The sequence below is a fragment of the Notolepis coatsorum genome (assembly GCF_963971535.1).
Source record: "Notolepis coatsorum genome assembly, chromosome: 15".
NCBI classification, from domain to species: Eukaryota; Metazoa; Chordata; class Actinopteri; order Aulopiformes; family Paralepididae; genus Notolepis; species Notolepis coatsorum.
The window spans coordinates 76,245,483-76,271,857 of NC_140179.1; the positions used below are offsets into that span (position 1 = coordinate 76,245,483).

A 26,375-nucleotide genomic window follows, 5' to 3' on the forward strand; every position below is an offset into this window, starting at 1 on the left:
GATTATCTAACTATCGCGCTGCCGCAACCAGAAACACTGGCCTGGCCTGCTTCTAAGTTCAGTGGCCTGACTGCAAAAAAAAAAAAAACTTTTTTTTAGCTTTTTTGGAAATGTTTTCAAGTACCACCAGCAGTACCACCAAGTACCACTAGTGGTACACGTACCACAGTTTGAGAACCACTGTGATAGACCATATACCTGCTGATGATAGTATCCAGAAATACAAATCCAAGTTCAGCATAGTTTTTAGGTTATTGCTGTTTGGGTTGAAATTTTAGGCTTAACCCCTTAACCTATTTTTTTTTTTGATCCACTTTTTCTCCCATTTTCTATTTTTCTCCCATCCCAATTTTCATATCGTCCAATTCAACCCTCCCCTGTCTTCGAACGTTGTTTCTTGCCTCCCACAAGCCGGCTGCAATGTGGACTAAATCATACATAGCACGAGTCCCCTCCGATACTCGAGGTAACAGCCGTCGCATCTTTTCACCTGCGCGGCTCGATCTTTCAGCGTCGGGGGTCTGGGCTTTGGAGGGGCCCCGCCCCCGTCGCTTCTTGATTCTACTGCGCAGGCGCACCAACCGACCTGTAGGAGTCGCTGTCCACAACGCCCGATCCCCACCCTTCAGTTTCCCTCCCCGTAATACGGCCAATGTGTATTACTGTGGACGACCAGCTAACTGAAAGCAATGTGCATTCGTTGCGAGCGCCTTGCCCACTGCGCCATGTAGCCGCCAACCCCTTAACCTCTTAAGCCAGACGGGTCCGGTACCGGTCCCAAAATGACATCACGTCATAAATCAATCTCTCCAGACTTTATGAATATGAGTAGCGTTTTTTCCCCAAATGTATCCAAAAGTAAAGACCATAACCATGTCACAACAGCAGTCATAGTGTATATATATTATATATTTTTTAAATATGTTTTTGTAGATTTTTATTGCATTTTTACTACCGGGCAGTCCGGTAGAGAGAGGGGGAGAGGAGGAAATGGGAGACAGAGCAGGGGAAGACATTCGGCAAAGAACGCCGGGTCCGGGAATCGAACCCGGGTCGGCCGCGCCGCGACGCAACGTGTTACGTGGTTCGCCACTTGGGCGCCCTCATAGTGTATATTTTAAGCAATACGTTTGGATGGAACATCGCACATAGGATTACAGCAGGCTAAGGACCTAAATTCTTGAATATCTTTTTAATCGGTCAACGACAAGTCTTTTATTTCAGATTTGAAACACACACACACAGTTAAAAATGCCTAAATAGCGGAATGCACACAATAGGATGGGACATGCACATTGAACAAACTGTCTGACTGACACATGGTGGAGATTTGCGCTCTACTAAACTTGTTGTCTTGTTGGTGTCATTGCATTGCTGTCATCATTTACATAACCCGGGCTCCTTGTTTTATCTCTCCCCAGCTGGCCAAGCGATATGGGAATGTCTACAGTCTGTTCTTTGGTGGCAGACGAGCAGTTGTCCTCAATGGGGCTCAGGCCATAAAGGAGGCTCTAGTCACCAAGGCTGCGGACTTCTCTGGACGAATGTCAGACATGTTGATTAATGAAGCTGTACAGATTCAAGGTGAGTCCAGTTTCTAGGAGGTTCAGTACAGACCAGAGGTGAGTCCAGGGTCCAGGAGGTTCAGTACAGACCAGAGGTGAGTCCAGGGTCCAGGAGGTTCAGTACAGACCAGAGGTGAGTCCAGGGTCCAGGAGGTTCAGTACAGACCAGAGGTAAATAACAACAAGAAAGACAGCATTTCAGGGCCCTGGTTCAACTAAGTCGATCAAAAGTCCCATTAGCCAGATTAAATTAACCTGATGATTGAAACCAGGCTTTCCCTGTTCCTCGAAGGCTGATTCACTCTCGTTAATTCGAACCAGACTTGATACTCAGGATAATTGCGTGCGGCCGCCTCACCTGAAAAGACAGCAATAATAATAATAATAATAATAATAATAATAATAGCTTCATTTTATATAGCGCCTTTCAAAAGACCCAAGGTCGCTTTACATAGGGGGGAAAATAACAAAAGTAACAACATAGTGAACAGACACAATATACAAAGTGAGAAATTAGGGGTTAAAGGCCAAGTTGAAGAGGTGGGTTTTGAGCCGTTTTTTGAAGGAGTCCAGAGTTGGGGCGTTGCGGAGTTCAGCGGGGAGGGAGTTCCAGAGGGTGGGAGCTGCCACACTGAAAGCTCTGTCCCTGAAGGTCCGCAGTCTGGTTCGGGGGATGGAGAGCTGAACAGTGTCCGTGGATCGCAGGGACCGTGACTGAGTGTACGGGTGGAGGACATCAGTGGGGTACTGAGGTGCCAGAGCGTGGAGAGATTTGTAGGTGAGCAGGAGGGTTTTGTAGGTGATGCAGGATTTGATGGGGAGCCAGTGGCGGTGGATGAGGGTGGGGGTGATGTGCTGCCAGGGTTTGGTGCGGGTTAGAACCCTGGCAGCTGAATTTTGAACATACTGGAGCCTGTCCAGGGTTTTGCTTTGGACCCTGGACAGGACCCCGTTGCAGTAGTCCAGGCGGGAGGTGGCGAAGGCATGGATGAGGGTCTCAGCTGTGGAGTCGGAAAGTGATGGTCGGAGTCTGGAGATATTTCTGAGATGGAAGAAGGCGGATTTGGTGAGGGAGCTGACATGGGCTTGGTAGGAAAGGGTGGAGTCCAGGATAATGCCCAGGTTGCGGACCTTTGGGGAAGGGCAGATGGAGCAGCCATCTATTTCGAGCAGGTGTTGATAGCAGAAATCCTGATTTTCTAACGGCATTGATTGATTGATTGATTAATTGAAAACTTTATTAACAGATTGCAGAATGGATACAATACAGTACGGCTCAATAGCCTTGCCGACAAGTTAAATGCATATCTATAGGCTAATTTTAAGTCCCTCATTACCCCAATCAATCAGATTATATTTCTTTAAATTTGCCTGCTGGCAGTAGGCTTAAATCTCTATCACTAATTACTGATGTCATACACCTGTGGGTTGATCTCTATCACTAATTACTGATGTCATACACCTGTGGGTTGATCTCTATCACTAATTACTGATGTCATACACCTGTGGGTTGATCTCTATCACTAATTACTGATGTCATACACCTGTGGGTTGCCTGACACCTGACTCACCCCCCTAATATCAACACCTGATACCAGACTGAGTCCAGATTTTAGATTAAATAAGAGATTTAGACAAGCTTAACCTCTGTTCTCGTTTAAAAGCAAAGTTTCTCAGTAGCTGTCCTATCCTTCAGGCTCCTTCAGGTTGCCCTACTTTAACCTCACCTGTTAATAATGTATTCCTCTACTCCAACCTCACCTGTTAATAATATATTCCTCTACTCCAACCTCACCTGTTAATAATGTATTCCTCTACTCCAACCTCACCTGTTAATAATGTATTCCTCTACTCCAACCTCACCTGTTAATAATGTATTCCTCTACTCTAACCTCATCTGTTAATAATGTATTCCTCTACTCCAACCTCATCTGTTAATAATGTATTCCTCTACTCCAACCTCATCTGCTAATATATTCCTGCTACTCCAACCTCATCTGTTAATAATGTATTCCTCTACTCCAGGGGTTCTCAAACTTTTACCACGACCCCATTTGATTTAGGATATTTTTTTGGTGACCCCACACTTAACACTTTGGGTGCCGTTCACATAGATCTACGTTTCTGTGGCCCGACCGTTGAGTGCCGGAAACGTAGATCTACGTTTCTGTTTCGTTATTTCTTTTATTCACTATTGCCATTCATAATCAATCGAGGCACCTTGTGCATGCTGTCCTGAATGTGTCTGAGATCGCAGACGGCAAATACCGCCGCCTAACGCCTTGCGGCCGCTATTGCACTCCATTTGAAACAATGTGGTTTGTTTTGTCGGCCGAGCTGTGGTGTGGGGGCGGGTTCTAAACACTCCGGCAAGACAAGCGGTCACCACGGTTGCCTCGACGAGTTCATCCGCCTGCCCGTTCATGTGCAATGCTGGATAACGTCGGACAAACGATCGCAATGAATATTTGGAATGGCGATCAGATAATTGGATTATTCTTTTTGCAGTACATCAGAGACAAGGTAAGGACTATATATTACCAATCTTGCGTTGATCCGATTGCCGCGATTGCAGCCTGTGTGTGTGTGTGTTGGCTGCGATAGACGCACGGAGGGCCGGTTTTCCCCCGTCCCCTTTCGTGCATGCACGAGGAAACATAATACCAATAATCTAGCGTTGACTTCAGGATGATTCGATAATCAGGCGAAAAATGGCAACGTGATAAGTAGATTTCACTAAAGGGCTGTTTGACGGACTTCCCTGGGATTACACAGGATCACTCTACAACTATACTCATATTCACCACGGTATAAAACAGAAATGTATAGATGAAAAAAGTATCTGTTTTTCGCACGTTGACCGGAAGAAACCCACTGACAATCGACAGCGTTATTAGATCCATAGCTATAATATAAAATATAGGTTTAGCTCTACAAACAAGGTGAGCGCTTACATGGGGTTAATGGGTGGCAAGGCCTATGCACTTCCCGGAAGGGGCGTGGCACCCAATGTGTTAATGTATCGCGTAATTTCAACATGGAAATAAGGAATATCAAAATAAAAGCACACGTTGTTGAACTTGATCATGCATATTTATTAGAAAATTCAATCGCAGCACTATGTTATCAATGAAATTAAGTAAGGGATAATGTATAGCTACGAGGTCATTGTCGCAAAAAATAATTGACCGACACGTAGTTTAAAATACCGAGCCGCTTCGGCGAGGTGTTTTAAACGTCAGTGAAGGTCAATTATTTTGCGACAATGACCGAGTAAAGCTATACATTATCCCGCTTATTACATGGCTAACTTACTAACAATATACCTAATTCATTTGACAAATCGCAGTTGTTCTGTGGCTCTGTCAGCCCAAATAAAGTGATTATTATTATCGCGGGCAGCAGCCTCTGTTCTGGCTCCGCTGTGTTCTGGCTCCGCTCGTCGCTCCGCCCCCTGTCATCGCCGGCAGCACTGAATTGCACTGAAACAGTGTGTGTCAGTGGGCTTGATTGCCAACAGCTGCGCACTGCGGTCATTATTGAAAAAACAGCGGCCATTATTGAAAAATAATGACCGCTGTCGGGGGGCTGTTGACCAATCACAAGCAAGCATTTCGGCGAATGTGAAAACGCCATGTAATAATGAATATTATTGTTACGCATCCCAGTAAGGGGACGCAACACAAGGCCACAGACAGGGTAGGTGAGGGTGCAGTGACACAAAACCAAGGAAACAATTAGCAAAATAATAGTATTTATTTATAAAACACAGCAACACAGAGATCAAGGAGGACTACCAGTGGCAACAAATGAAATATAAAAGGAAATAAAATCCCACCCTCCCCTTTACAGGCGCGGACGCCCACAAGTACAGGTGGCGGTGCTCACTCTAAGGCTGGTGTCTTTAACATCAGGTCACCTACGTGATGCAAAAATGTAGACCCCAGGGTATCTTCCTGTCCTCAATGTCCCTGTGTGCGAAACTAAAGATTAATACAAAGAAAAGCAATCACCATAAACTGGGTGACAAGGGAACAAATATACAAGGGATTAATACAGAAATGTACTACAAACACCAAAAGACACAAGGATTCCAATAAAGAACTATTCACCAAAGGTCCTACTCAAAAGCACACAGCTCTACAATTACAATAATGCTCCAAAAGCCACAGTTCTACAATAAGGCTGAACACAAAAGATATCTCCTAAACTAAACTAACTAACAGCACAAAGTGCCAGAGCCTTCACCAGCTCTATTACCACACAAACAGAGAGAGCTCTACCAACAAAAGCACAGAGACATAGTTACCACCAACACACAGACAGAGCTCTGGCTAATGGTGCGTTCACGTCAGGTGGGAAGAAGCGGAAGAACCAGCTTCCGACTGGGAAAAACCATTCACGTCAGCCTCCTAGTGGTAATTCCTACTAGGTCATATGGGAGTTTTTTATAGACCCCGATATCTCCCACTTTGCGTCCCGAAATGCGGAAGTATCAACCATCATGGCAGCAAGCTTGACGGCGATGTCGGCAATACAAGGTAAATACAAATCAAAATGATCACTTTGATCACATAATCAGAATAATACAATCATACTGCTGTACTCTTCATATGAAAAACGAGCTATACTTTTATATACTTACTTAACTTTTATTATAACAATAAGGAGCGCCAAAAATAACACTGATCTTACGATCGCCATCCTGGATGTGGGCGTTTCCTCGAGTTCAACACGTGAATGCTTCCTAGTTGTAGCAACGAGATGTCATCTGGTTCGTCCGCTTCTTCCCACCTAACGTGAACGCACCATAACACTGCACACAATGGGACATATGAAGGGGTGTGGAGCTTGATTGCTGACGAGCCTCAGCTGCTGCTGCTGCTGTTGCTGTTGCTGGAGTGAAATGGTGATTGACCAGCTGCTGCTGGAACTGAGACACCTGAGAATGGGGATATGCAGACACAAGAGGGAGACAAGACAACAACAAACAAAACATGCCAATATATACAACAGATAACATACATAACTCCCTCTATATACATACATAAGGACAGGGTCCATAACAATTATCAACAAAAGCAACGGAATTGTTTCTGTATAAACATTTATAAAACGAGGCCTATTTAGCCAAAATATGTTGCCAGAACATGAAAAGAAAATGCGTTCATGTGCGCTTTGGCGGAGATCCGCTTCTACTCTGAAATCCGGCCTCACGGAGGTATGTTGATGACAAGCTTTCTCAGCGCAGCATTACACAACACTGGGTACTTGTTCCGGACTGATATCCAGAACTTTGCGAGGGCCTGTCCAGTGAACTTGACTTTGAGTAGCTCGTCGCACGAAGGACGAATTACCCCAAAATATCTGCTGATTAACCTGGAGTGTCACTAACGGAGTTTCGTAATCCAGCTCATTATCAGCACATTTCTCTGCCAATCGGTTGTTTTTGTCTGCAAGGAAAATCTGCGCTTCTTCTCTGAGTTAAAAAAGGCGATTTATTACTCTGCCTCGAGATAGCCACCTCACTTCAGTGTGGTATAGCAGCTGGTTATGGGCAGAGCCCATTTCATCGCAACCAACCGGCACCGCTTCGGACAACAAACCTATCCATTGCGAGTCCAGGTTACACACAAAAGACCACACCCCCGGCCCCCTCCTGCGATTATACATGCGCAGGATGTAGTGAGATGTGTATTGGAATACTGTGTGTCGGCCTCCGTTGATGAAGGGGTGAGACATGGCAAATACACACAGCTGCCGGGTGGAAAACTCGATCAGAGTTTTTTTTTTTGTCAATGCGCCCGCTTTGGCCCGCCCCCCGTAGTTTGAGAACCGCTACTCCTACCTCACCTGCTAATAATGTATTTGTCCACGCTGCACCATGGATGTGCTTCCATCTCTAATTCATAAAAATAAGTCGGACATACTGACGTTCACCACCGGCCTCAGCTTACTCCTGCACTTGCATCTAGATTCACAGAAATAGGGCTGTGAGAGTCTAAAAGATGTGATAGTGCCCCCCAGAGGCCATGCTGCTCCTTACACCCAACCATACCAAAGTGGTAGGAACCGACTAAATGACAAACATTGCCATGCTCTCAAAAGTAGGGTAGTAGTGCAGTCTTTGTGATAACAAATCATCTTTTATTGGACCAATACTTAATTTCCAACATTCTATGTCAGCCATCTTAAGTGATCATTCATGAATTTAGATTTGAGCGGGAGTGTCCGTTGTACTCCTTCATGTTGTTTATGTCACCAGGTCAGGGGGTCATCCTGTCTGACTCCTCCTTCATGTTGTTTATGTCACCAGGTCCGGCAGTCGTCCTGTCTGACTACTCCTTCATGTTGTTTATGTCACCAGGTCAGGGGGTCATCCTGTCTGACTCCTCCTTCATGTTGTTTATGTCACCAGGTCCGGCAGTCGTCCTGTCTGACTACTCCTTCATGTTGTTTATGTCACCAGGTCAGGGGGTCATCCTGTCTGACTCCTCCTTCATGTTGTTTATGTCACCAGGTCAGGGGGTCATCCTGTCTGACTACTCCTTCATGTTGTTTATGTCACCAGGTCAGGGGGTCATCCTGTCTGACTCCTCCTTCATGTTGTTTATGTCACCAGGTCAGGGGGTCATCCTGTCTGACTCCTCCTTCATGTTGTTTATGTCACCAGGTCAGGGGGTCATCCTGTCTGACTCCTCCTTCATGTTGTTTATGTCACCAGGTCAGGGGGTCATCCTGTCTGACTCCTCCTTCATGTTGTTTATGTCACCAGGTCAGGGGGTCATCCTGTCTGACTCCTCCTTCATGTTGTTTATGTCACCAGGTCCGGGGGTCATCCTGTCTGACTCCTCCTTCATGTTGTTTATGTCACCAGGTCAGGGGGTCATCCTGTCTGACTCCTCCTTCATGTTGTTTATGTCACCAGGTCAGGGGGTCATCCTGTCTGACTACTCCTTCATGTTGTTTATGTCACCAGGTCCGGGAGTCATCCTGTCTGACTACTCCTTCATGTTGTTTATGTCACCAGGTCCGGGGGTCATCCTGTCTGACTACGGTCCTGGCTGGAGAGAACACCGGCGCTTCGCTCTGACCAACCTGCGGAACTTTGGTCTGGGGAAGGAGTCCATGGAGCAGAGGATTCTGGGAGAGATAGAACACATCATGAAGCTACTGGAGGAGAGCGTTGGTACGTTGGGCTGGGAACACACGGGCAGGAGCCGAAGGTTTCTCCTGGGGTTCCTGGGTTCTTGGTGTGGAGGCAAGATGCAGAGTCCAGCAGCAAACAGGACAAAAGGAGCACGGTTATTTTGCTCTTGCCAATGTAATAAAGGCATTGTTAAAGTGTCTTTATTACATTGTTAAAAGTGTATTTAGTGTCTTTATTACACTGTTAAAAATGTCTTTATTACATTGTTAAACATGTCTTTATTACATTGTTAAACATGTCTTTATTACATTGTTAAAAATGTCTTTATTACATTGTTAAGTGTCTTTATTACATTGTTAAATGTGTCTTTATTACAGTGTTAAAAGTGTCTTTATTACATTGTTAAATGTGTCTTTATTACATTGTTAAAAGTGTCTTTATTACATTGTTAAAAGTGTCTTTATTACATTGTTAAACGTGTCTTTATTACATTGTTAAATTTGTCTTTATTACATTGTTAAAAGTGTCTTTATTACATTGTTAAACATGTCTTTATTACATTGTTAAAAGTGTCTTTATTACATTGTTAAAAGTGTCTTTATTACATTGTTAAACGTGTCTTTATTACATTGTTAAATTTGTCTTTATTACATTGTTAAAAGTGTCTTTATTACATTGTTATACATGTCTTTATTACATTGTTAAACATGTCTTTATTACATTGTTAAAAGTGTCTTTATTACATTGTTAAAAGTGTCTTTATTACATTGTTAAAAGTGTCTTTATTACATTGTTAAACGTATCTAGACAGTTCCCTGAGAATCTGATCGCCTTAAAAATATGAAAGGCAGCCTGTGAACTTTTAAACTAAATGTAAATGTAAATGTAAAATGTTTGTTTTGCAGGTAAAACCATCAGTCCTCAGGTGATGTTCCACAATGCAGCCTCCAACATAATCACTCAGGTGATATTTGGTCGACGTTATGACTACAATGATGACTTCATGAAGCTGATCGTCCGCCTCTATACTGAGACCACCAGGATCAGCAACGGACCCTGGTCTATGGTGGGATTAATGAATTACATGTTATGGAACGATGGTTATCAGATTACATAATATTACATACAGTACGCATATTACTGTACAGTACTGTGTACCTCAGCTTACTCCTGTAGCTGCGTGTCTTACTGTAGCTGTGTGTCTTCCTGCAGCTGTGTGTCTTCCTGTCTGCTGTGTGTCTTCCTGTCTGCTGTGTGTCTTACTGCAGCTGTGTGTCTTACTGTAGCTGTGTGTCTTACTGCAGCTGTGTGTCTTCTTGTAGCTGTGTGTCTTCCTGTAGCTGTGTGTCTTACTGTAGCTGTGTGTCTTCTTGTAGCTGTGTGTCTTACTGTAGCTGTGTGTCTTACTGCAGCTGTGTGTCTTACTGTCTGCTGTGTGTCTTACTGCAGCTGTGTGTCTTCTTGTAGCTGTGTGTCTTACTGTAGCTGTGTGTCTTACTGTAGCTGTGTGTCTTACTGTCTGCTGTGTGTCTTACTGCAGCTGTGTGTCTTCTTGTAGCTGTGTGTCTTCTTGTAGCTGTGTGTCTTACTGTAGCTGTGTGTCTTACTGTAGCTGTGTGTCTTCCTGTAGCTGTGTGTCTTACTGTAGCTGTGTGTCCTCCTGTAGCTGTGTGTCTTACTGTAGCTGTGTGTCTTATTGTAGCTGTGTGTCTTATTGTAGCTGTGTGTCTTACTGTCTGCTGTGTGTCTTACTGTAGCTGTGTGTCTTCCTGTAGCTGTGTGTCTTACTGTAGCTGTGTGTCTTACGTACTGTTGTGTGTCTTCCTGCAACTGTGTGTCTTACTGTCGCTGTGTGTCTTACTGTCGCTGTGTGTCTTACTGTAGCTGTGTGTCTTCCTGTAGCTGTGTGTCTTACTGTCTGCTGTGTGTCTTACTGTAGCTGTGTGTCTTTCTGTAGCTGTGTGTCTTACTGTAGCTGTGTGTCTTACTGTAGCTGTGTGTCTTACTGTAGCTGTGTGTCTTACTGCAGCTGTGTGTCTTACTGTCTGCTGTGTGTCTTACTGTAGCTGTGTGTCTTTCTGTAGCTGTGTGTCTTACTGTAGCTGTGTGTCTTACTGTAGCTGTGTGTCTTCCTGTAGTTGTGTGTCTTCCTGTAGCTGTGTGTCTTCCTGTAGCTGTGTGTCTTACTGTAGCTGTGTGTCTTACTGTAGCTGTGTGTCTTCCTGTAGCTGTGTGTCTTCCTGTAGCTGTGTGTCTTACTGTAGCTGTGTGTCTTATTGTAGCTGTGTGTCTTCCTGTCTGCTGTGTGTCTTACTGCAGCTGTGTGTCTTACTGTAGCTGTGTGTCGCTGTGTGTCTTACTGTCGCTGTGTGTCTTACTGTAGCTGTGTGTCTTACTGTCTGCTGTGTGTCTTACTGTAGCTGTGTGTCTTACTGTCGCTGTGTGTCTTCCTGTAGCTGTGTGTCTTACTTACTGTTGTGTCTTACTGCAGATGTGTGTCTTACTGTAGCTGTGTGTCGCTGTGTGTCTTACTGTTGCTGTGTGTCTTACTGTAGCTGTGTGTCTTACTGTCGCTGTGTGTCTTACTGTAGCTGTGTGTCTTACTGTAGCTGTGTGTCTTACTTACTGTTGTGTGTCTTCCTGCAACTGTGTGTCTTACTGTAGCTGTGTGTCTTACTGTAGCTGTGTGTCTTACTGCAGCTGTGTGTCTTACTGTCTGATGTGTGTCTTACTGTCTGCTGTGTGTCTTCCTGTAGCTGTGTGTCTTACTGTAGCTGTGTGTCTTACTGTAGCTGTGTGTCTTACTGTAGCTGTGTGTCTTACTGTAGCTGTGTGTCTTACTGCAGCTGTGTGTCTTCTTGTAGCTGTGTGTCTTCCTGTAGCTGTGTGTCTTACTGTAGCTGTGTGTCTTCTTGTAGCTGTGTGTCTTACTGTAGCTGTGTGTCTTACTGCAGCTGTGTGTCTTACTGTCTGCTGTGTGTCTTACTGCAGCTGTGTGTCTTCTTGTAGCTGTGTGTCTTACTGTAGCTGTGTGTCTTACTGTAGCTGTGTGTCTTACTGTCTGCTGTGTGTCTTACTGCAGCTGTGTGTCTTCTTGTAGCTGTGTGTCTTCTTGTAGCTGTGTGTCTTACTGTAGCTGTGTGTCTTACTGTAGCTGTGTGTCTTCCTGTAGCTGTGTGTCTTACTGTAGCTGTGTGTCCTCCTGTAGCTGTGTGTCTTACTGTAGCTGTGTGTCTTATTGTAGCTGTGTGTCTTATTGTAGCTGTGTGTCTTACTGTCTGCTGTGTGTCTTACTGTAGCTGTGTGTCTTCCTGTAGCTGTGTGTCTTACTGTAGCTGTGTGTCTTACGTACTGTTGTGTGTCTTCCTGCAACTGTGTGTCTTACTGTCGCTGTGTGTCTTACTGTCGCTGTGTGTCTTACTGTAGCTGTGTGTCTTCCTGTAGCTGTGTGTCTTACTGTCTGCTGTGTGTCTTACTGTAGCTGTGTGTCTTTCTGTAGCTGTGTGTCTTACTGTAGCTGTGTGTCTTACTGTAGCTGTGTGTCTTACTGTAGCTGTGTGTCTTACTGCAGCTGTGTGTCTTACTGTCTGCTGTGTGTCTTACTGTAGCTGTGTGTCTTTCTGTAGCTGTGTGTCTTACTGTAGCTGTGTGTCTTACTGTAGCTGTGTGTCTTCCTGTAGTTGTGTGTCTTCCTGTAGCTGTGTGTCTTCCTGTAGCTGTGTGTCTTACTGTAGCTGTGTGTCTTACTGTAGCTGTGTGTCTTCCTGTAGCTGTGTGTCTTCCTGTAGCTGTGTGTCTTACTGTAGCTGTGTGTCTTATTGTAGCTGTGTGTCTTCCTGTCTGCTGTGTGTCTTACTGCAGCTGTGTGTCTTACTGTAGCTGTGTGTCGCTGTGTGTCTTACTGTCGCTGTGTGTCTTACTGTAGCTGTGTGTCTTACTGTCTGCTGTGTGTCTTACTGTAGCTGTGTGTCTTACTGTCGCTGTGTGTCTTCCTGTAGCTGTGTGTCTTACTTACTGTTGTGTCTTACTGCAGATGTGTGTCTTACTGTAGCTGTGTGTCGCTGTGTGTCTTACTGTTGCTGTGTGTCTTACTGTAGCTGTGTGTCTTACTGTCGCTGTGTGTCTTACTGTAGCTGTGTGTCTTACTGTAGCTGTGTGTCTTACTTACTGTTGTGTGTCTTCCTGCAACTGTGTGTCTTACTGTAGCTGTGTGTCTTACTGTAGCTGTGTGTCTTACTGCAGCTGTGTGTCTTACTGTCTGATGTGTGTCTTACTGTCTGCTGTGTGTCTTCCTGTAGCTGTGTGTCTTACTGTAGCTGTGTGTCTTACTGTAGCTGTGTGTCTTACTGTAGCTGTGTGTCTTACTGTAGCTGTGTGTCTTATTGTAGCTGTGTGTCTTACTGTAGCTGTGTGTCTTTCTGTGTGTCTTACTGTAGCTGTGTGTCTTACTGTAGCTGTGTGTCTTACTGTAGCTGTGTGTCTTACTGTAGCTGTGTGTCTTACTGTAGCTGTGTGTCTTATTGTAGCTGTGTGTCTTACTGTAGCTGTGTGTCTTTCTGTGTGTCTTACTGTAGCTGTGTGTCTTACTGTAGCTGTGTGTCTTATTGTAGCTGTGTGTCTTACTGTAGCTGTGTGTCTTCCTGTCTGCTGTGTGTCTTACTGTAGCTGTGTGTCTTCCTGTAGCTGTGTGTCTTACTGTAGCTGTGTGTCTTACTGTAGCTGTGTGTCTTACTGTCGCTGTGTGTCTTACTGTAGCTGTGTGTCTTACTGTCTGCTGTGTGTCTTACTGTAGCTGTGTGTCTTACTGTAGCTGTGTGTCTTACTGTAGCTGTGTGTCTTACTGTAGCTGTGTGTCTTACTTACTGTTGTGTCTTACTGCAGATGTGTGTCTTACTGTAGCTGTGTGTCGCTGTGTGTCTTACTGTCGCTGTGTGTCTTCCTGTAGCTGTGTGTCTTACTTACTGTTGTGTGTCTTCCTGCAACTGTGTGTCTTACTGTCGCTGTGTGTCTTACTGTCGCTGTGTGTCTTACTGTAGCTGTGTGTCTTCCTGTAGCTGTGTGTCTTACTTACTGTTGTGTGTCTTCCTGCAACTGTGTGTCTTACTGTAGCTGTGTGTCTTACTGTAGCTGTGTGTCTTACTGCAGCTGTGTGTCTTACTGTCTGCTGTGTGTCTTACTGTAGCTGTGTGTCTTCCTGTAGCTGTGTGTCTTACTGTAGCTGTGTGTCTTACTGCAGCTGTGTGTCTTACTGTAGCTGTGTGTCTTCCTGTAGCTGTGTGTCTTACTGTAGCTGTAACTGAGGGGTACAATTCCCTGACTGTATTGATAAGTATGGTATCATTAAACCACTACCGCTTTATGTACTTTAATTACTGGCCATACAGTACACGATATATGAATATGATGAACACTTCCCACAATGAAATCGGTTCCACACAAAGGTATAATCAAGTATTTAATGGAGCAAAGGGTACATAATATACTTTACATTATTCTTTGAATGCACTTGTAAGGCAAAGGAATGTGCGTAGGCAAATCAACAATGAATGTCCATTCTCTGGTTACGCAGGAGGTAATTATACAACCTGAATCTTAGGGAATTATATCTATGGTACACTAGTAATATAGCGGGAGATACTGGAAGGGTCCCCCTGGTTGTAAGCCAGCAGGGGTAGAAGATCTGTCGGTAGTAGAACGTCTGGTCAACGATGACTAAGGAGACTCCAGGTACAGGAGCCGGTGCAATAGCCTCTTGATCCACAGACGAATACAGCTGTTCTCCGTGGACTGTAGCTCCACAGTGAAGAAAGCTAGTCGGCCTCAGGCTCTCTGAGGCGCCGACTCGACTTGACTCCTCGCGGGGTAAATCCAACACGTGCAGGCGTCGGCGATTATCCGCTCCATAAATCACAGGACCAAAGCAAATATATTCCAGCCGCAAAGGGCTATGCAGTCGTCGGGTAGATTAATCCAGTGTACATGTCCATACGGTTCTCGTCTAGGTCTCCTCGGGTGAAAGCGCCATGTGGTCAGCCCAGCCTGGATAAAAACTCTAGCTAATACGAGGAAGCGTTGGAGATGCTGGTCACTGTAGAACTTTAACCGCACGATACACTATACACAAATAGACTATTATTGACTTAATAGAAATATGTCGCACTCGACGGTATAGCGCCAAACTCTGACAATTCAGTTATTAATTCGCACGCGGTCTCAATGCTCTATTCTGGGGCCAAACAGGCCATACTTCACCGCACGTTGTATCGTGGGTGAGGCTTCAACTTATCGGGTAACATACTAAAAGGCTAAGGGGGTTTCTGTATTCACCTGCGCCGTATTTATACGCACGGTGAACAAACTAGTGCCAATCTCATTTCTGTCGTGTATCCCTGGGCCAGGCCGGGCATGTCCAGACACGTCTTGACGGTGACTTTGAACCTGACTCCGGAGGCCGGTCCCTGGCGCCGGTGGACCGCTGTCCAATAGGAGAATGAAATATTATGGTCTGGGCTAAAGGGGTATTCCGTGTATATGTACAAGGAATATACAGGGGATATCAAACGATATACAAATACTATGCAATATATATCAATAAATAAATATATATATTCGGTTTAATCTGATCCTTTGTAACAGCCGCCCCCTAATTAGTCCCACCTAATTAGCTAAGCAGAGACAGATTAACCGCACTGTCCACTACTCAATGTCTGTTGTGAGGGGTCGGTCAGTTCACAAAGTCATGGGGTCATGGTCGTCATCGATCGTATCGGGGAGCCTTGGCAGTTCTATTAGCCTCGCCACGGGTCGGGTGTAGATCCGCCCTTGGACGAGCACTTCGGCTGCTCGGACCTTTCCGTCGGCACCGGTGATCACTTTGCTTACGCGGCCAGCCGGCCACATAGCTCGGGGTAGTGACTGGTCGATAATCATGACGACTGTTCCTTCTGTCAAATTGTCTCTCTCTTTCACCCATTTCTGGCGGGTCTGTAGAGACGGTAGATAGTGGAGTAGGAAGCTGTTCCAAAACTTGTCAGCCAATACTTGACTGTACCTCCACATTCTTCGGCCGTTCGCTTCTTCAGGCCTGCACATTGTCTGTGGTAGCGCGGGGTCCAGCCGCCCCATCAAGAGTGTGTTGGGGGTGACTGGGTCGACATCTGCTACATCACTTGAGACGTAACCGAGGGGCTTTGAGTTCAATACTCCCTCGATCTCCGTGAGGACTGTCATTAAGACTTCTTCCGCCACGGTCTGGGCCCCAAGCACGGCGTACAGGGCTGTCTTTATTGAACGTACTTCTCGTTCCCAAGTTCCACCGAAGTGAGGTGCGTTCGGGGGATTAAACTGGAAGTCAATCTGGTATGGAGCGAGGTGGGTCTTAAGTTCTGGGCCCATAGCTTGGAAGCTCTTTCTCAGCTCTCTTTCTCCGCCTTTGAAGTTTGTCCCGTGATCAGACAATAATATAGACGGTTTACCTTTCCGCGATGTGAATCTTCGGAAGGCCATAAGGAATGAGTCTGTGCTCATGGTTGGAAGGAGTTCTATATGCATCGCTCGGGTGGTCATGCATTTGAATACAATACCCCACCGCTTCTCGGTTCCTCTTCCTTTCTTTATATACAGCGGGCCGAAACAGTCCATACCGGTGGAGTGAAAAGGCTTGTCGCCGAGTCGGAGGCGACAGGGAGGTAGGTCAGCCATCCGGGGTATACTGGGCTGCGCTCGCCACTTACGACAGTCTAGACAGGTTCGCTGGAAGCGCCGCACTGCTTCTCTCCCTTGCAGTATCCAATAACGACGTCTGATCTCCGCGAAGACTCTCTCTGCCCCGGTGTGATGCACATCCTCGTCGTATTTCTTTATGATCAGCTCTGTGACCTTGTGTCGGCTGTTTAAGACTATCGGGTACTTGACGTCATCCGGTAAGTCTGGAGCTCTCCGCAGACGACCACCCACTCTGATGAGACCATGGGCGTCGCTCTCGGGGGCTAGGTGGAGCAGTCTGCTGTCTGATGGGACGGGCTTTGCTCCCTGTAGACAGTCTAGCTCATCGGGGAACGAGTCTCTCTGGGCTCGTTGTAGTAGAAGAAGTTCTGCTTCTTTGTAGTCAGCTGCAGTAATGTCAGTAGTGAGCTGAACCGCTGGGTGGTGCCACAGGAATGTCTTTAGCTGCGCACTCTCTAGGGTGAGGCAATCGTCTATGTCGGGGTCTGTGGAGACGAGTGTGTTCAATCCACAGAACATAGATTTCTTGTTTTCTGCCTCCTCTTTACTCGCTTCCCGTGGGGTGGGTGTAGGCCACTCTTCTTCCGGGAGCTTGAGGAACTCTGGCCCGTCACTGTATAGGTTGTGACGGGTGAGGTCATCCAGGGACATTCCCCGGGTGATGACGTCAGCTGGGTTGTGTTTTGTGTCCACATACCTCCAGCTTGCTACTTCTGTTAAATCTTGAATCTCTGTGACTCTGACTCCCACGAAGACCTTGTATCTGCACGAATCAGACCGGATCCATGTGAGTACTGTCGTGGAGTCTGACCACAAGATTGTTCTTTGCACCGGAATGGTGAGTTCACGTTGGATTAACGTGGCGAGTTGCGCTCCTGCTAGGGCTGCGCAGAGCTCTAGACGCGGGATAGATTGTTGCTTTCGTGGGGCTATTCTTGAGCGGGCCAGGATGAAGGCAGTATGTATTTCTCCTCCCTCCTCTCGGGCACGCAAGTAGGCCACCGAACCGTAGGCTACTTCGGAGGCGTCGCTGAAGACGTGCAGGTCCATCTGGCACGTCTCCGGCCTCACTGTGGGTGGGAAGTAGCTGCGGCGTATGTTGACACCTGGGAGTGAGCTGAGTTCCGTCTCCCACTCTCTCCATGTGGATGCAAGGTGTTCGGGTATGGGGTCATCCCAGCCCTGGTCCTTGTCCCATAACAATCATCTTTGCCCTGGTGGTGTAAGGTAGAATACATCCCAACGGGTCATATTGTCTGGCGAGTGTTCTGTATACACTCCGTCTGGTGGTCGGTAGTGCAGTCGACCTTCCCTGCTCCTTGGTCAGGGGTGTGTGTTTATAATGGAGCGAGTCTGTTTTGAAGCGCCAGACTAGTCCTAATGTCATTTCTTGGGCTTCTCCTGGGATGGTCGCCATCCAGGTCTCGCTGCTTGCTGCCTTGTCCTCGGGGGAGAGGCTGCGCAATACTTGCGGGTCGCTGCTGGCCCACTGCCTGAGATCAAAGCCGCCTTTGATCAGGGAGGCGCGGAGCTTGAGTAGAAGGGCCTCGGCTTCTTCTGGCGTTGAGACGCTTTGCAGACAGTTGTCCACGTAGAAACTATTTCCTACACTTTGTCGGACCTCTTCATCAGCTGCTGGGTCCTCTGCGACGTGTTTTTGCAGTGCAAACGTAGCACAGCATGGGCTGCATGTGGTTCCGAAAGGGAGGACTTCCCATTGATAGATGGCTGGTTGCTCATCCCCGATCCTCTCTCTCCATAGGAACCGCAGCAGGGGCTTGTCCTCTGGGGAGAGGCTGCGCAATACTGGGGGGTCGCTGCTGGCCCGCTGCCGGAGATCAAAGCCGCCTTTGATCAGGGAGGCGCGGAGCAGCGCACGACGTCGCCAGTCAGTTTTCTTTATGTGTCACGCTGTGATTCGCTTGTTAATCTCAGCGCGGTACACAGTCTCTTGAGCGGGGTCTCTGGCTAGGCGCCGCTCTGTGTTCAATAGATACCGCTCCGTCGCTTCTTTTGGGGCGTGGGAGGTAGGCATACCCTCTCGCCTCAGGAGTGGAGTTGCGTATCTCATCACTCCATTGACTTTGACTCTCTTTGTCCCTTGCTCGAGGAGGGCTATAGCGTAAATGTCTTCCTTGGAACGAATGTCTTTCTTTTCGTTCTTAAAGGGCATTGTCTCTAGTGTCCATAGCCTCTCGACATGCTGTAGGAGGGTGGTGTCTTCTTCTGTCACTCTGGAGTGGAGGCAGCTAGTGGCTGCTGTTCGGTTAAGAGACTTAGCGAGGGGGCCTTGTAATGTCCATCCTAGGCGGGTCTCGACTGCTGCAGGACAGCCTCTGGGCCCTGTGTGGACCCGGTCTATCGGGACTATGAGGTCTGCATGGTCGGAGCCTATCAGCAGGGTCGGGGTGGCACCGTCTATGAGCGGGATAGGTAGTTGACGCAGGTGCACATATTTATCCATCAGCTTGGCGATGGGGTAGGTGTACTGCGACAGGCCTATTTCTTGGCTGGTGAAAGCATTAGTAATCCTATACCGTCTCTCTGGCTGCCCGCTTGCTGCGATAGTGAAGGAGACATTCTCGCCCTTTATCGTCTTTAGGTCTCTTCTTATTGTCCGAATCGTCATCTGGTTTTCGCTCCCCCGCAGCCCCAGCTGGGCCGCCGCGGACGCGAGGAGAAGGGTCTTCTCTGACCCGTCGTCAAGGACGGCGTAAGTGTCCATGACCTTGTCTTGGTAACTCAGTGTTACGCGGACCACCTTTAAGAGCACCCGGGCGCCCCCGCTGCTGGCGGGGTCAATGTACATAACACTTGCCTTTGTGCTGCTTGAGGGTGCAGGCTTTCTTCTGTTACTGTCGTGTAGGACATCTAGGTGGGCTCCGTCACACCGACTACACCTCTTCTTTAAGCGGCAATCGGCTGCCATGTGACTGCGCGCACATCGGTAACAGCGTCGGTTGGACTTTATCCATTGACTCACCTCGTCGGCGGTCATCTTCTTGAACGTGTCACATTGTGACAACCAGTGTTCCTTTTCACAGTACGGGCACACCATCTTCCACTTCTCTTTCATCGAGGGGGTACTGTGGTTCTTGCTGCTCGGTACTGATTCTGATTGGTGCATGACGGTCACCAATCTTCGGCCATCGTTTGCTCTCCTAGGTCCCTCTCTGGAGCTTGGGGTGCTCCGCATGAACGTATCCAACCGTAGGCTGTTGACTTCTCTCGCCAGGAAGTCGGCTAGGTCTAGGAGGGATGGCTCGGGACCGTTAGGATCACGGTGGTCTCTTTGCCGCCTGAAGCGCTCTTGTCGGGCGGGCGGAAGCTTCTCTAAAATCCTCTCGACATTAGAGTTCGCGTACAGTTCGTGCATACCCTTTTCTCTTTGCGCCCCCAGCATCCCTACCAGGGATTGTACCCTGATAGACAGGTCATCTAGTGAGCGATTGTCTGTGGCTGGGGGTAGGCGGTCAATATGCCTTATCTCTTGTATTACGTAGTCCCATATGCGTCCATATCTTTGGTCGAGTGCTGCTAGAGCCGCTGTGTATGGGGTAGTAGAGGTGGCATAGGCCAGCGCTATATTGTGCGCTCGGGGCACCTTGAGGTGCTTCAGTAGGATAGCATACTTGTACGGTTCGTCAGCTACATCGGACATCATTGTCTCTAAGCACATTCGTAGCTCCGTGTACTGTGCTCTGTTCTCGTGGGTGAAGTCCGGAAACGTCGGTGTGCCAATGTATGATGCCATGGATGGCTGGCACATCGGTGAGCGTTGGAAGAGAGGCCTCCTAGGCGAGTCTCCTCTCACGCCTCTTGGTGGGCTGGTACCTGCTGGGTACCATGGCCCGCGTATCCAGGTGCTATTCCTCGGGGCTGGTCGTGCGTCAAGCTCACCCGTGAATTGAGTCGGGGGTCTGTAGCGCAGAGCCGCGGGGGTAGAGCCTGGGCTGTGGAGTTCTGTGCTGCTGTCGGGCTTGACTCTCCTCCTCTCCCTCTTCTTCTTGCTCTGGCAGGTCCTCTAGATCCTGTAGTCGTCTATTTAGCCTCTCCGCGGTGTAGACCGTTTCTTCCTTGTAGCTGGTCCTCGCGTGGACCGGTCGGGGAAGGAGTTCGGAGGGGGGTATAGGCTCTCTCTGGTGGTCGGGCTCAGGGTCGCTTGATCGGGTAGGGGAGGGTGCCCTTGACCCTTGTCTTGACGAGGCCCTGGAACCCCGTGCGGAGGGAGGGGGTGTTGCCCTGGCGATCAGCTGCTCCATTATCTGCGCTTGTAATCGGTCGCGCTCGGCTTCGCGCTTGGTGAGAGCGAGGTCGCCCTCCGCTTCTCTTTGGGCACCGGCAGCGGCGCGCTGGGCTTCGGCGGCGGCGCGCTCTGCTTCGGCCCGGTCTCTTACCATATTCTCTTCCGTCTGAAGGCGTCTAATCTCTAGACGTATACGATCTTCGTCGCTCCGTTGCTGCGCTTGAAGGCGTTCTCTTTCCATGGAAGAATGTTCGCGCTCACTAAGCGTCTGTGCTTGGAGTCGATCGCGCTCTGTTGAGGCTGCTAGGCTGGCGAGGAATGCCTGTGCCAGCATCTTGTCCGCCTCGCTGGGGGAAGACGCTGGTTGAGGTGATCCGCTCCTGGCAGTACTCGTTGGAGATCTGTTCTCCTGTGGCGAGTCCTGGAGATCCATCTCCGGGGTGCTCTCCTCTTCTTGTAGCGGGTAGAGTTCCATCCCTGGAGAGCTGTCTTTATCCTGGAGCTCTCCGGGGACTACTTCTTCGGTCTTGGCGGGGGGTAAAGTCGTGTCAGGTCCCTCCTGGTCCCTACCGTGAGCTTGGTCAGTTACGTTAGAACCCACTAGGGCCTCTATTGGCGGGGTAGCCTGGGCGATAGGGTCGGACATAATTTTACTATCTACTTTTTCCGCGTTTACCGTCTGTAGAAGGCTAGGTAGTATATTGGCAACGTAATCCTCTAAGTACTGAGGTGTCTGCCGTCTACGCTGCGGGCGATCTACTTTAGGAGAACCGTTTTGTGGAGTGTTCATCATAGGCCATGTCAATATTAATACCACTATATTAATATTACACTAGTTACCCTCCGGCTCGAAGGACCAATTGTAACTGAGGGGTACAATTCCCTGACTGTATTGATAAGTATGGTATCATTAAACCACTACCGCTTTATGTACTTTAATTACTGGCCATACAGTACACAATATATGAATATGATGAACACTTCCCACAATGAAATCGGTTCCACACAAAGGTATAATCAAGTATTTAATGGAGCAAAGGGTACATAATATACTTTACATTATTCTTTGAATGCACTTGTAAGGCAAAGGAATGTGCGTAGGCAAATCAACAATGAATGTCCATTCTCTGGTTACGCAGGAGGTAATTATACAACCTGAATCTTAGGGAATTATATCTATGGTACACTAGTAATATAGCGGGAGATACTGGAAGGGTCCCCCTGGTTGTAAGCCAGCAGGGGTAGAAGATCTGTCGGTAGTAGAACGTCTGGTCAACGATGACTAAGGAGACTCCAGGTACAGGAGCCGGTGCAATAGCCTCTTGATCCACAGACGAATACAGCTGTTCTCCGTGGACTGTAGCTCCACAGTGAAGAAAGCTAGTCGGCCTCAGGCTCTCTGAGGCGCCGACTCGACTTGACTCCTCGCGGGGTAAATCCAACACGTGCAGGCGTCGGCGATTATCCGCTCCATAAATCACAGGACCAAAGCAAATATATTCCAGCCGCAAAGGGCTATGCAGTCGTCGGGTAGATTAATCCAGTGTACATGTCCATACGGTTCTCGTCTAGGTCTCCTCGGGTGAAAGCGCCATGTGGTCAGCCCAGCCTGGATAAGAACTCTAGCTAATACGAGGAAGCGTTGGAGATGCTGGTCACTGTAGAACTTTAACCGCACGATACACTATACGCAAATAGACTATTATTGACTTAATAGAAATATGTCGCACTCGACGGTATAGCGCCAAACTCTGACAATTCAGTTATTAATTCGCACGCGGTCTCAATGCTCTATTCTGGGGCCAAACAGGCCATACTTCACCGCACGTTGTATCGTGGGTGAGGCTTCAACTTATCGGGTAACATACTAAAAGGCTAAGGGGGTTTCTGTATTCACCTGCGCCGTATTTATACGCACGGTGAACAAACTAGTGCCAATCTAATTTCTGTCGCGTATCCCTGGGCAAGGCCGGGCATGTCCAGACACGTCTTGACGGTGACTTTGAACCTGACTCCGGAGGCCGGTCCCTGGCGCCGGTGGACCGCTGTCCAATAGGAGAATGAAATATTATGGTCTGGGCTAAAGGGGTATTCCGTGTATATGTACAAGGAATATACAGGGGATATCAAACGATATACAAATACTATGCAATATATATCAATAAATAAATATATATATTCGGTTTAATCTGATCCTTTGTAACAGTAGCTGTGTGTCTTACTGTAGCTGTGTGTCTTACTGTAGCTGTGTGTCTTCCTGTAGTTGTGTGTCTTCCTGTAGCTGTGTGTCTTCCTGTAGCTGTGTGTCTTACTGTAGCTGTGTGTCTTATTGTAGCTGTGTGTCTTCCTGTCTGCTGTGTGTCTTACTGTAGCTGTGTGTCTTACTGTAGCTGTGTGTCTTCCTGTCTGCTGTGTGTCTTACTGTAGCTGTGTGTCTTACTGCAGCTGTGTGTCTTACTGTAGCTGTGTGTCGCTGTGTGTCCTACTGTCGCTGTGTGTCTTACTGTAGCTGTGTGTCTTACTGTCTGCTGTGTGTCTTACTGTAGCTGTGTGTCTTACTGTAGCTGTGTGTCTTCCTGTAGCTGTGTGTCTTACTTACTGTTGTGTCTTACTGCAGATGTGTGTCTTACTGTAGCTGTGTGTCTTACTGTCTGCTGTGTGTCTTGCTGTGTGTCTTACTGCAGCTGTGTGTCTTACTGTCTGCTGTGTGTCTTGCTGTGTGTCTTACTGCAGCTGTGTGTCTTACTGTAGCTGTGTGTCGCTGTGTGTCTTACTGTAGCTGTGTGTCTTACTGTCGCTGTGTGTCTTACTGTAGCTGTGTGTCTTACTGTCGCTGTGTGTCTTACTGTAGCTGTGTGTCTTACTGTAGCTGTGTGTCTTACTGTCGCTGTGTGTCTTCCTGTAGCTGTGTGTCTTACTGCAGCTGTGTGTCTTACTGCAACTGTCTGTCTTACTGTAGCTGTGTGTCTTCTTGTAGCTGTGTGTCTTACTGCAGCTGTGTGTCTTACTGTAGCTGTGTGTCTTACTGCAGCTGTGTGTCTTACTGTCTGCTGTGTGTCTTCCTGTAGCTGTGTGTCTTCTTGTAGCTGTGTGTCTTACTGTAGCTGTGTGTCTTACTGTAGCTGTGTGTCTTACTGTAGCTGTCTGTCTTCCTGTAGCTGTGTGTCTTCCTGTAGCTGTGTGTCTTACTGTAGCTGTCTGTCTTCCTGTAGCTGTGTGTCTTACTGTAGCTGTGTGTCTTACTGTAGCTGTGTGTCTTTCTGTAGCTGTGTGTCTTACTGTAGCTGTGTGTCTTACTGTAGCTGTGTGTCTTCCTGTAGCTGTGTGTCTTACTGTAGCTGTGTGTCTTACTGTAGCTGTGTGTCTTCCTGTAGCTGTGTGTCTTCCTGTAGCTGTGTGTCTTCCTGTAGCTGTGTGTCTTACTGTAGCTGTGTGTCTACCTGTAGCTGTGTGTCTTACTGTAGCTGTGTGTCTTACTGTAGCTGTGTGTCTTACTGTAGCTGTGTGTCTTCCTGTAGCTGTGTGTCTTACTGTAGCTGTGTGTCTTACTGTAGCTGTGTGTCTTACTGTAGCTGTGTGTCTTCCTGTAGCTGTGTGTCTTACTGTAGCTGTGTGTCTTCCTGTAGCTGTCTGTCTTCCTGTAGCTGTGTGTCTTCCTGTAGCTGTGTGTCTTATTTAGCTGTGTGTCTTGCTGTAGCTGTGTGTCTACCTGTAGCTGTGTGTCTTCCTGTCTGCTGTGTGTCTTCCTGTAGCTGTGTGTCTTACTGTAGCTGTGTGTCTTATTTAGCTGTGTGTCTTGCTGTGTGTCTTACTGTAGCTGTGTGTCTTACTGTAGCTGTGTGTCTTATTTAGCTGTGTGTCTTGCTGTGTGTCTACCTGTAGCTGTGTGTCTTCCTGTCTGCTGTGTGTCTTACTGTAGCTGTGTGTCTTACTGTAGCTGTGTGTCTTACTGTAGCTGTGTGTCTTCCTGTCTGCTGTGTGTCTGATGTGTGTCTTACTGTAGCTGTGTGTCTACCTGTAGCTGTGTGTCTTACTGTCTGCTGTGTGTCTTACTGTAGCTGTGTGTCTTACTGTCTGCTGTGTCTCTTCCTGCAGCTATATGACTCCCTGCCAATCATACGACGACTGCCACTTCCCTTCCAGAAAGTCTTCAAGAATATGAAGGTATCTTAGAGAGAAAGAGAGAGAGAGTGAGGGAGAGAGAGAATGAGAGAGAGAGAGAGAATGATAGAGAGAGAGAATGCTTAATTGAAAGGATTCAAAACATAACTGCAGTTCTTAAAGGAACATGGCAACATTATGGGGAATGCACTTACCGTCTTCTCCAGAGTCAAGACAAGAAGATAGATACCGATTTCTTCTCTGGCTGCAAGCTAGTCTAGTTTAGCACAAATGAATGATGAAGATAGACCACTAGCCTTGCAGCCGGATATCCTTCTAGTGAACACACAGAGAGGAAATTGGTAATCTTTCCCATAATGTTGGCGTGTTCCATGAAAAGTGAAAGCTCTTGTTTTGTCCAGGACGCCCATGAACAGATCATGAACCTGGCAGCGGAACACAAGAAGACAAGAGTCCCTGGAAAGCCACGTGACATCATGGACTGTTACCTGGACGAACTGGACAAGGTGAGAGTGTGTGTCCATGTGTCCGGGGTGCAAATGCAAGGGCTGCGACTGCCCCCGGGCACTTGTTCTAGAGGGCCAGCGACTTCTACCAGAGTTTCTAGTAATAATAATAACTTTATTTGTATAGCACTTTTCATACAGAGGTTGCAGTTCAAAGTGCTTCAAGTAGGGGCTATTAACCCATTAAGCCAGAGCGGTCCGGTACCAAATTTCACGCCATAAATAAATCAATATAGGCCGTAATAATTAATGTAGCATTAATTAACTCAAATGTAGCCAAGAGTAAAGACCCTAACCCCATAAAAACAGCTGTCAAAGTGTATATTTTCAGCACTACGTTTCTTTACCAATGATTTTAAGTGTTATATGAATACATTATAGAAATCTCAGCGCAGAGTCAGAAACTGGCGGATATTGACGCGAGGAAATGGCGCAGCCAAAAGTGAGTGTAGTCTTTTGAAGGAAGAGACCCAGGGCTTTGGATGGGCTTCATAATTTCATAAAACGACATTACCCAGCTCACGCCAGCCCCTGTCAAATTTGGAGCCTTCTGACGTGAAATAATTTTTCAACATTCTTTTTCATGATTATGTCTCACGGGTTGAACAAACCTGAACGTTATTGCCATAAAATAGAACGTAGTTAGTTTCTTTACCTTTCTGTGAACGTCTAGAAAAAGAAACGTACAGTAGATTTCATTCACGGTCTTTGCTGCCCTGTCAGGGGCGCCTGGTGATACAAAATCCAGATTGAACTCTGCCAATGGAAAATTTTTATTTGGCCCGATCCATAGATTTATGACTTGGCCAAAATAAGGTCATTTATAGGCCTGATATTCTATATTCATATTTCAAATGGCATGTGTCCGGATGGCAAAATTCAGTACTGTATCTACAAAAACCCCTGTAAATCATCTGCACTTTATTCATTTGCTTAGATTTTTTGTACACTTGATCTCAATAAGGTGCTGATCAATGTTAGCATGGTGTTATTCACCATAAAAGATGGGAAAAAAAGAAATAATCAAAATTATTTATATTCTCCTTTGGTTCATTACAATT

The 26,375-nt window shown here is 47.1% G+C and overlaps 1 protein-coding gene across 1 annotated transcript in view; it reads left to right on the forward strand.

Moving 5' to 3' along the window:
* The window catches only part of LOC311242093 (cytochrome P450 2F2-like), a gene marked incomplete at both ends in the record, with an annotated part of 41,045 nt that overhangs the window by 1,180 nt on the left and 13,490 nt on the right, over positions 1 to 26,375 (forward strand). The window contains 9 exons of the mRNA XM_084331044.1: positions 1,422 to 1,584; positions 7,831 to 7,932; positions 8,035 to 8,136; positions 8,239 to 8,289; positions 8,392 to 8,493; positions 8,596 to 8,754; positions 9,621 to 9,781; positions 24,782 to 24,850; positions 25,210 to 25,314. Of these exons, the coding sequence (XP_084187170.1) occupies positions 1,422 to 1,584; positions 7,831 to 7,932; positions 8,035 to 8,136; positions 8,239 to 8,289; positions 8,392 to 8,493; positions 8,596 to 8,754; positions 9,621 to 9,781; positions 24,782 to 24,850; positions 25,210 to 25,314 (1,014 nt within the window). The remainder of the gene's footprint in view (positions 1 to 1,421; positions 1,585 to 7,830; positions 7,933 to 8,034; positions 8,137 to 8,238; positions 8,290 to 8,391; positions 8,494 to 8,595; positions 8,755 to 9,620; positions 9,782 to 24,781; positions 24,851 to 25,209; positions 25,315 to 26,375) is intronic.